Source organism: Arachis hypogaea, chromosome 15 (assembly GCF_003086295.3).
Source record: "Arachis hypogaea cultivar Tifrunner chromosome 15, arahy.Tifrunner.gnm2.J5K5, whole genome shotgun sequence".
Lineage (NCBI taxonomy): Eukaryota > Viridiplantae > Streptophyta > Magnoliopsida > Fabales > Fabaceae > Arachis > Arachis hypogaea.
In genome coordinates this window covers 157176938-157188314 of record NC_092050.1, presented here as the reverse complement: position 1 = coordinate 157188314, position 11377 = coordinate 157176938, and the positions used below count along the sequence as shown (strand labels likewise).

At 30.8% G+C, this 11377-nt stretch overlaps 1 protein-coding gene across 4 annotated transcripts; it reads left to right on the top strand.

The window, feature by feature from the left end:
* Positions 1-7558: 7558 nt before the first annotated feature.
* On the top strand, positions 7559-9706 carry LOC112751718 (uncharacterized). 4 transcript variants are annotated; one of them, XM_029292708.2, is made up of 7 exons: positions 7559-7749; positions 7849-7969; positions 8132-8179; positions 8260-8306; positions 9033-9096; positions 9189-9234; positions 9511-9706. In XM_029292708.2, the coding sequence occupies exons 2-6, from the start codon at positions 7856-7858 to the stop codon at positions 9219-9221; spliced, it is 306 nt and encodes a 101-aa protein (XP_029148541.1). In that variant the 5' UTR covers positions 7559-7749; positions 7849-7855; the 3' UTR covers positions 9222-9234; positions 9511-9706. The 4 variants fall into 4 exon arrangements, with proteins under 4 accessions (XP_029148541.1, XP_029148544.1, XP_029148539.1 ...); XM_029292706.2 differs by having other exon boundaries at positions 7619-7749; positions 7849-8002; XM_029292707.2 differs by having other exon boundaries at positions 7619-7749; positions 7829-8002.
* The last annotated feature ends 1671 nt before the right edge of the window (positions 9707-11377 follow it).

The window sequence follows — 11377 nt, the reverse complement described above, 5'->3', positions numbered from 1 at the left end:
AAATAATTATAACAAAAAATAATTAATATATATGATTTAAATATTTTTAATAATTGGTAACAGAGTTTAATAAAATATAATTCATATATTTTTTATTTATGTATATGTATATACTTATTTATGTGTATATATATTAAGAAAAACTACCATAATATATATATAGAGAGAGAGAATTATTTAACAAAATTAATATATACGTATATATAAATAAAAAAATTATTATAATTTCTGAAAATTACACATGAACTCTTTTTTTTCTCAAATAAATTTATTCTAATTATATTACAATTAGCTCATGAATATTGCATGATTATATCAATTTAAAAAAATATTTTCATTATAATTATATCAAATCAATATTCAATGCGTTATTAAACTACTTATCAATAATCGATATTTTTAATCATTCTAATTATATCAATTAATATAATTCTAATTCTCATTCAAGTGCAATAATTTTATTAGGAGATAGTTGATACACACGTTAATAGTGACCCATTTAATTTGATATCAATCAGTGGATAATAATAATAATAATAATAATATTAATAATAATAATAATAATAAGGTCTACACGGTACATGCATTATATTTTAAAAAAATAGAATATATTTCTAAAAAATTAGGGTATCAATAATCAATTGTAATTAATATCAATATCAATATCAATAATTAATTCTTATAATTATTTTTATATTACTAAAAGCTACATATAGTATTTTTTGTAGAATAAAAAATATTGTGATTCATAATATTTTCGTAAATTTATATCGTATAGACACAAGATTAATCAGATAACAAAATTGAATTTTAATTAATATTTTTTTATTTTCTGCTCATATTTTTCATTAATTATTTTACTTTTTATATTTACAGTAAATATTGAATGAAAAAAAATTGAATGTTATCTATTTTATTTATTTAGAGTCATAATTGAATTTGATATAATTATAGCAAGTATCTAGAATTAATAATAATATGATACTATAATTTTAAGTTGTATAATATAATAAAAAAAAATTAACAATTTATGTATGCTTCCTATATAGTAATAATATTATATATATTTATATATCTCCTCTTTTAACTCTTTCCTAAAATTATTGGCATATAATTAATGTCGATAACATATATATTAAGTAAGTATTTCTATTGAATTAATCATAAAGATTAATAAAATATAATGGCATAAATTTTACCTAATTGTGGTAACTAGCAAGTATTTCCATTGAAAATATTTGCTAATTATTACCGTGTATAATTAGTGTGTATATATATATATATATATATATATATATATATATATATATATAAGGATTAATAGTGAATTGGTACAATTATTTATCATCTAGAAAATTCCTACTTCAGACATATATATTCTTCTATTTATTATTTTTCATACCTAAAGGCTATTAACTACGATTCTATCAACAATATTACCTATGATAGATTATGTAATGAAAAAGTTTGAAAAATAAAGGCAATAATTATAAGATTATGGAAAGTCCCATCCAAATTTGACAGGAACAAGATAACTTAGATAGAAATGATTCTTATGGATGATAAGGTAAGTTGATTATTTTCCATGATAAGTAAACCCTTGCATGAATCAAATACAGTGCGATTTTATAGATTTATAAGTGCTAATGGAGATTAAAAAAAATAATGCATAATATATTATTTTTTTATTAATCAAATTATTATAATTTAAATTAATTTTTAAAAAATAATTTAAAATTATAATTTTAATTTTATCACGTGCATGGCACGGGTAATTACACTTGTATAATACTTATAAAAGAGTGAAACTTTCTATTAATAATAATTTTAATTTATGTTCTAAAAACATTAAACTCGTTTTTTATATAAATTTAAATAATTAATTACAATAAACACTTCATAGATTTAATGTTCTATATATTCTCTCTCTAATATTTAAAATACAAATTCAAACATTTTAAAAATTAGTTAATTTAAATTAAATTCAAAAAATAAAATTATCTCTTTCCAACATTTAAAACACAAATTAAAAATATTCTAAAAACAGTTAATTTAAGTTAACTTAAAAAAAATTATAATTTAATCAAATCTAAAATCACAAAACAAATTAGAATAAATCTAAAAAAATTTGAAAATTAACACATGACAACTATAATTATATTGAACCCTAACTGCTAGATAATAATAATTTTGTGATAAATTGGGATGAATTTCATGTGTTTAAAAATATTTTGTGTTATTATATTATTTCGAATGTGTCGTCATGTAGTTTGGTGTGCTATTTTTAAATATTTTTCACAATTATCATTTATATGAATAAAAGCAAAAACTTTTTTATAGGTCTAAGTAATATACAATGTGCCAAATTTATAACATTATGTTAAGAAAAATATAACTAAGGAATTGAATAAATTTTAGAGGAATTTTTTTGAATAGCATAAAAGAATTATTTCCTAAATAAAAAATAACATTATTTATCATTATTTTTTTAGTAATGTCTAATTTTTCGAATGAGTAGCGGTGGCAAACGAGTTGCAGTCCACAGAGTCTATCTATTTAATACATCAAAGCCCACAGAGCCTATCTACTTAATTCATCAAAATAAATATATCATACTAGAACTTTTTTATCACCGAAATCCTAAACCCTAATTAGGGATGTCAATGGGGTGGGGCGGGGGATGCCTCCCTGTTTCCCGTCCCCGCCTTCAAATCTTGTCCTCGTCCCCGCTTCATTTTCTGTTGTGGGAGGATAATTGCCCCCATCTCCATTCCCCACGTTTTTCGTGTTTTTTGCGGGTTCCATTCCCCATCTGTTTATATTAAACATTTATATGAAAATTATCATAAAAAATTTAAAAAAAAAACATAAAAAAATCACAAAATGAAAATTACAACACAAAATCAAATTTAACATAGTCCACAAAATAAAAATTACAACACAAAATCCAAGATTACAACTTACAAGTAAAGAAATATAAAATCAAGTTATCATAGTCCATAAAATGAAATTTTAAAATACAACTTTCATTGTTTAAAAAAGCCATAAAATAAAGTCTTCAGCTTCCAACAAACAACTCCATGTTCTCTGTTAAAATACAACACAAACATAAATATGTTAACATACATTATAAACAAGAATACCATATATTTAATAAGAATTTGACATAATAAAAAATAATTACCTAAACTCTTAAATCTCTATATCCATCATATAGTCCCAAGGAATTGGAATTTTCGACCCTGATTTACCTATATTATATCAACCAACAATTTATGAGAGTTAAATTTAACATGAAATTGAACTTTAATAGGAAATAAAATTTGAGTTATTAGTACTTTTACCTGAAGAGTGTATACAATGCTGAGTGCAAATTAACGCCTCAACAAGTTCACAATCCAATTTATTGCGATGTGAATGTATAACTCGACCACCGGTGCTAAAAGCAGACTCTGAGGCAACAGTAGAAATGGGAATAGCTAAAAAATCTCTTACAATCTTTTGTAAAGTTGGATATTTCACTCCAATATTTTTTCAGTAGCCCAAAATGACAAATTTTTTCAAATTTGTTTTATCTACCATAACACTCTCTTCCAAATAGAAATCCAACTTAGTTTTCGCATCACAGTCTTCAGATGTATCTTTCACAAATTGCAAGTTCCAATCATCATCGATAAAGTGAGCTGTAATCGCCATATAGCCTTTGTTTTGACAATCAGCACTCCACATATCAGTAGTTATAGCAATGCGGCTTGAATTTTTTCCCAACAATTTTAGAAGCTTTGCCTTTTCAGCTTCATACATCTTCTCAACATCACTTCTCAGTGTATTTCTTGTATAAAATTTGAACAAAGGTTGAGTTTCAGCCATAAACTCATGAAAACCCTGCTGCTCAACAAACGACATAGGGTGTTCGTCCCAATAACCCATCTTGTTAGTGCTCGTCGTGCTCCCTCTTGACTAAATGTGAAATTTCCAACCAAAAGTGAATCCGTTGGCCTTTCCGTTCCTGTCGAACCTGATGATTGCTGCATTGTTTTCAATATTGATTGCTTTGGTCCCCTAACAGTATGAATCGGGCAGATTCTAATGTGATCATACAAGTGCTTAGTTCCTTGCTTCGTATCACCTCCAATCTTTCTTTCGCAATATTTACATATTGCCTTCCACTTTTCATCTATTTGCTCCCTCCTAAAATATTTCCAAGCCTTAGACGTTAATCCTTTTTTGTTAGGACTATTTTGCACACTTTGGGCTAACTTCTTGCCCTCCCTCTTGTGTCTCTTCTTGTCCTTCCTCTTGTGTAACTTGGACATGTGCTTCAATTGCTTAACCCTCAGCATCTTGAGTTGGTTCTATCTCATTATTATTTTCAATAGGAGTCGAGCTTAAACTATCCATCCTATACAATAAGATTTAATACAGAAACACTAAATTAAAATTCAATATATAAACACAAAATCACAGATTATTAAGTGCCATTTTCGTTAACTTCTTCTCACAAGGAAACAAATTATTAAGTGCCTTTTTCGTTATTGTACTTTCCTAATTCAATATAATTAATCCCATACAGCATACTACTAATTCAATATAATTAATCCCATACAGCATACTACTAATTTGTGGCTCAGAAAAAAAACTTCAGGAAAATAGTATGATCTTTAATGATTTCTATAACATAGAAAAATGTCAAACATGTGATGTTATGGATTACATACATATGCAGTAATAGTTTATAGAGCTTGTGTTTTAATCATTTTGTGAAGTCAAATTGTTTATTTTACATCCCTTAGGTAATCAATATTCTAAGGATCTTACTTAGTATTTTTTGTTTTTCTAGAATATCTAACTATTATAATCACACAATTAAGATTTTTTAGAATGATGAAATTTTCTAGAAGTGAATCTGATTCTGGCCAATAGCTCTAAATCACAAGATATTCCAGTTTATTAAAGTGGAGGACAGGGAGCACAATAAGAATGTGAATCATCTTTATGTTTAGTCGATTCATGCATCACCGTTTTGGGTTATAATTCAATATATAAATGGTGCAGCGAATTAGAATTTTTCATTCTACAAAAAATAAATTATTAATACAGAAGCATAAACTCATAAACAGCTAATAAACTCAGAATTCAGAATTCATGGAAAATAAAAATAAAATTAAAGTATGAAAAAAATAAAAAAATAGCGACCAATTATCAGAAATTCATAGAACAAAACATTCATTAACAAAAACAACAGCCACCAACTTCAACAAATCAAAATCACCATCAAGTTCATGAAAAAAAAACCAAAAACCTAAACTGAAATACCAAAATACAAGAAGAAAAGGAGAGAGTAGTGAATTTTACCAGGGATAAGAGAGAAATGGCCGAAGAGGTCAGAAACGCCGGTGAAGAGAATAGCGGCGAACGAAGCAGAAGAGAGCGAACGGAAGAGGGCGGCGCACGGGATAGTGCGGTGATGATGCAGTGAGTGGGCCGGCTGAAACGGACAGTGACGAGGCCGTGACGATGGTGATCGGAGGTGGCTGGTTGGGACGACGGAGAGAATGCAGAGGAAGGGTGCAGAGATTCCTTTTCTTATATTTATTTCAACAAATTTCACAATGAATATTTCTATTTTCCACAATATCACCTTAAATTGGTCACATCATAGAATACCGTACTACCTGACTTTCACCACCACCGGAAAATTTACTTAGGCCACAGAAGGGTAAAATTGACAACGAAATTTTATATTCATGTGTGTAAATGACTCATTAAAAAATTGAGGAGTACATCTGTACTCCGAGTGTACTTTTATCTATTTTTCCTTTCAAATAAATGAATTTTTTTTTAATTCATTTTGCCCATTTTATAGTTGTGGGTTCTTCTAGATCTACTTTGATATTATTTTGGAGTAATATGTAAGAAATAAATTCAGTGGTACAAAAAGAAAATATTCTCCTTGCTTCCTTTATTTTTCACAGCAATATAGTTGTGTGATCTAATATCTATTTTATTAAAGATTGCACAAATATCATATTATTTTGTAACAGCATAGCAAAATAAAACATTCAAAGGCCTCATAGTATGAGGAGGCAACCCAGTAAATATGAACCCAGTAGGTATCCAATGAGTTTACAATGTGGAAGAGGGATATAAAAGTTTGTTGAAGCACTCATGTTGCAGTGCTAATTAGGTGAGAGTTTGTTCCTCAAAATAAATGGAGGAATGTTAGGCTTATTGATCATGTCTAAGATATTCTCTTGATATTTATATTGGTTGATTCCTCTAAAAAGTTTAAATCTTCACTTAGTTATTCATTATCTTTTGTTTTTTCCCATTAGTATTGATCATAATTCATAACTCATGACTTTTCCATGCCAAGACAAATGTATATTGTCAGTTAAAATCCTTGCCAAATGGCATACACTCATAAATTACTATACAATCTAAAATCAACTTTATTGGTATTTACTAAATTACTAAATTAATTAATGGCGCTTATGTTATAGATATGCCTAAAAAAAGTTCAAGATGAATCATCAATTCCAATTTGAGAACATAACGGATTTCACTACCACATATATTAATATTATCTAATAATAATATTTATGTTTGTTAAAAGTTGAGACCGAATTACAAGTCAGAGTACAATACAGTATATCACAGAGTACGTAGTGAGTACTAAACCATATAAGTTAAGACTATTTTTTTTTCTCTTTATCCCTTCTAAAGTATACTTTTTTTTTTCCTTTAAAAATCGTTTCATTCTTAATTTTTGTATGCAACCCATATGAATGCAAAAAAATATATACTCTATTTACTTTCAATCTTTCTTTGACTGTGCCTTAATTCAGTATAAATAAACATCTTTCATACTATCATAAATTGTTAAAGAAGTTATAACCATTTTTTTTATAGTTATCATAAAAATAGAGGAATTTTTGGCATGGTTAATTATGAGTCATTTTTTCTTGCAATTTTATAGAGAGAAAAATAAAAGTAATACATAATTAATTTAATAAATGAAAAAAGATGCAAATAGATAAAAAAATTAATAAAAGTAGATAAATAGTTGAATAAAGAGAATGGAGTAAAAAAGAAGACGAAGTGATTGGAAATTATGCAAAATAGGAATAAGAAAGCGTAAACCATGGTACTTAGGAGGAGTTTATGTTCAGAGCTTTTGCTTTTTTTTCATAAACTGTGGTGACCAAGCACGATTTATGGCTAGCAATTTTCCTTCATAATCCGTGGTGAGTAGCCACGGTTTATGCTCAAACTTTTTCAAGTGAAAATCTCCAAAGCTCTCACGGTTTATGAACAAATCTAAAACCGTTGTTAGCTCCCACGATTTACATAGTAAACAAAACAGGACACTCACGTAAAAAAATTTCATTTATTGTAATTAGATAAAAGTTTCTCTCATTTAATTTATTTAAGTACATTGCCCAATAACTTATATATAAATATTTTCATACAAAATTAATAATTTAAATTATTAAATAATAATTTAATCAAACATAGTAAATCATATATCATCTAATAACTTCAACGAAGACAAATCCTACGTGAATTTTTAATTTTTAATAACTATTCTTTTTTTTGTTGTCTTTTTTTGTTTCTAGTTCTCCCACCCTCTGGCCCAGTCCCCCTCTCATTCTCTCTGCCTCGGCGCCAATCGGCTCCTCCCCCTCCGTTGGCGCCGCCTCTCTGCGCCTCTGCATGTTGCCAACTCCGTCCATCTGCACCGTGCAGGTAGGCCCTTTCCATTACCTGTGTTTGTCTGCTTAGGGTTTAGTACTTTAGTGTTTGTGTGTGATAATGGTGATGCTAGGGTTGACTGTGTTAAAGCAGTGACTAAATGACTCAATCCATTGTGCAAGTTGATGAATCAAGTAGTGCCATAACAAAATCAGAACCTTTACTTCTGCCAATGAATTCAAACACCAGCACTTTGCCTTTCCCACAGTTTCCTGTACGCCACAATCATTTCTCTGTTGTAATCAACGTATGCATGCCTGTGGAAAAGCTTGATATTTGTTTGATACAAAAAATAATTTTGTATTAAAAGGGGGGTGGATGCAATTATCTCTACTTGCTTTCTATATAACTGAGCCTGTTTATTTGTGCTTGTCAGGGAAACAAAACACAGATTATTGTTATGAGTTATGAAGATCATTTTCAGGTAGATGGACTTTGCTCATTTGCCTCTTCTGCGTATATGTTTTAATGGCTGCAGTCTTAACCTTTTGACCCACTTATCAGGTTATAGCCACTCAAATAGGAACCATGGGGACAATACTGCATGCCAGGTACCTATACCATTGGTTTTGTTTACATTTTGCTTGAGAATTGAAGTATATTTTAGTAAATTTGTAAGTAATTAAGCCATGCCATTGTGTTCTTGGGATAAATTCATGGTACATGTTTGGTTGTAAACTGTGAAGTTCTCATTACTTTTTCCCCTATTTCTTTCACTACTGTCTCCTTCTGTGGGTTCATGGAAATTCACTACACCACCCTTGAAGTTAAGGTTTGGTTGTTTGTGCATAATGTGTTGTTATGGAATTCTACTGCAGATACTGGTATTCTATAATTAGATACAAGGAAGGTGATCTATCTTTTGGCGGAAAGTAATGATTGTGTAGGATATGATAGGTCATTCTTTCAATGAAGTTTGTCTGTAATTAGAAACTGAGATTTTTATACTAACAGAGTTTGCCGAAGATGGTGTCTTTTAAGGTCAATTTGGTTGGGATGACCTATATAATACTCTCGGCATAATGAATGGTTAATTCCATTAAATTGTTTTTAAGTTTCAATATACTTCATTAAAAGTTAAAGATGTGTATGCAATTTTACTTTTTTATTGGGGGAAATTGGAACTTTCAAATTAAACAGCTACACACGAAAAATTGTTGTGTGAACAACGACTTTAGAAAATTCCATTTTCTATTTTGCCAACTTGAATTAGGATTGTCTTGCACTTCTGAAATAAAAGTGATGCTTCGCATTATCACATGTTTTTCCAATGCCAGAAAGGAAGGTGTGTCGATTAATCCAACGTTCAATGTTTCTGTTATATTTGGCAAATGGGATGAGGTAGGCTTTCCTGTGATCGTCGCAATTATTTGTGCACCTTGATATTCTAAATGATAGTTGTCCTTATATTTTGCTAACTTCATTTACTGCAGCCAATGTTGGCTGCGCGTGTGCCCGTCAACTGATTGAGAAGATAAGGTAACTACTCTTCCTTGTTAGGAGAAACTTGGTCGAAATTGCACATCGTCTGTAGTGTTTCTCGGTGTTGTAATTTCAGCCAAAAAAACGTTCAACGTTCAGAATACAAAGATGCATTATAAGAGATGCTTTCAAGACATACTTGTGCTTGTGCAACTTAGCTAAATTATATTGACATATACCCTATTCCTGGTATATGCTTTTCCTTACTGAAGGTCCAAAATTGAAAAAGAAAAAAAAGAAATAATGAGCAATGCTAATTTCAATGTCATGCAGGAAACACTGAAAGGCATAATTTCAGCTGTGATCGACAATGGCCTTTGGTGACAAATTGCTCATGAAATGCCAAAATTATGAATCTGTTTTTGTTTTTGTCTTTTGCTGCTATTTTCTTTGTTGTAATTTAGCTACAAATGTGTTGAATATGGGTAAGCTGAATTGAAGTATATGATCATTTGATATGTTTTGCAAATTTGGACTAATTATACCTGAAATGAGTGAAAGTAAGCGAAGAAAATTGAGATTTTATACACATTTATATGAGTGAGTGATCCTAGGGCCAATTAAGTGTGGATATTATACTTACATTTGGTATCAGAGCTGGTTAATCCAGTGCCTAGTGTTTGAGAGTTTGTGAGGTGTGAGAGAGTCCTCGTATAGTTATTCGTTCGTAGAGTCAGTATGACAAACAGTTTCAATATTGTGTGGTCCGGTCCCAAGTTAGATGGAAAACTTGGTTATAGTTATTGGGAGACTTTGATGTCTACCCATTTGAAGGCCAGAACCTATGGAATTTCATTAAACCAGGATTGCAAGAAGGAGCAGATGCTGCCCAACAGAGGAGAGATCAATTGGTGCTACCTCAAATTCATCAAGGAGTAGATTATATGGTATTTGGCAAAATAGCAAATGCCAAAAGTTCAAAAGAAGCATGGAACACGTTGAAGATGTCATACAAAGGCGTAGATAAATCTCAGAAAGCAAAGCTACAGTGTTTAAGAAGAGAATATGAAAGGTACGAGATGTCTAGCTCAAAAACTGTTGAGCAATATTTTACTCGTGTTACAGATCTTATCAATAAGATGAGAGTCTATGGAGAAGATATGCCTGATAGCAAAGTAGTGGAGAAAATTCTTCGCACCATGCCGATGAAGTATGGCCATGTGTTTTGTGACTACGATACTAGAGTCACACGATATGGATAACATGACGATTGCAAAGTTGCAAGGAACCATGGAAAGCCACATCAGTAGAATACTGGAGAAATCAGAAAAATCAATCAAGGAATCCCTGAAAAGCCGAGTGAATTTAAACAATGTTGCAGAATTAAGCTGTACACAAGAAGGACGAGGTCGTAGTTTTAATTTTCAAAGTAGAGGCTGAGAAAGTTTCAGAGTAAGAGGTCGTGGCAATTACAACCAAGGAAGTTACAATAATTTTACACCACTTAATCAAGGAATAGGTGGAACAAGTTTCAGGCCTGTCAATCGAGGAAGAGGTCGAGGTAATTTTTATCAAGAAAGAACCATCAACTATTTTCATTGTGAAAAGTATAGACACAAAGCAGCAGATTACAGATTCAAACTTAAGACCTCTTTTCAAAAAATTAGTTTGATCAAACAATTTCTCATGTTCACATCTCCACTCTCATATAATTTCTCCTAAGATTTGTGACCAAAACTTTCTTTTCTTTCTTCTTTATAGTTTTGGCCATATAAAGTTTTTTAAGAAAGAATCATGATCTTCATTTTCTTGTATAAGAAATTATCGTAAGAGCTTCTAAGAAGTGAGAAGTAGCATCAATTTCAAACTCAAAGATGAGAACTGTTACGGCCCGGCCCAGGATTTCCGTGGGTCAACCCGACCTGAGCTCCACCCGGCCCGGCTACGCGCCTTTCAACCGACCCGGACACGCGTCCCGTACGGCTCACCCGTAGCTGTGGGACAGCGTCCTTGAGAATATGAGCCTGCCCTCCAGAGGGGCCCACTACTGACATGTATAGGGAAGACTGGCTCTTCCCCCGAGGTACGTCACATTTTCCTACACCACCCTCTCTCCGCCTGCACATATTCTGACAAAAGCGTCGGAGTGTCTTTGCAGGTGGCACCCCCCTTTTCTCCCATACGAAGTACTCGGGACCTT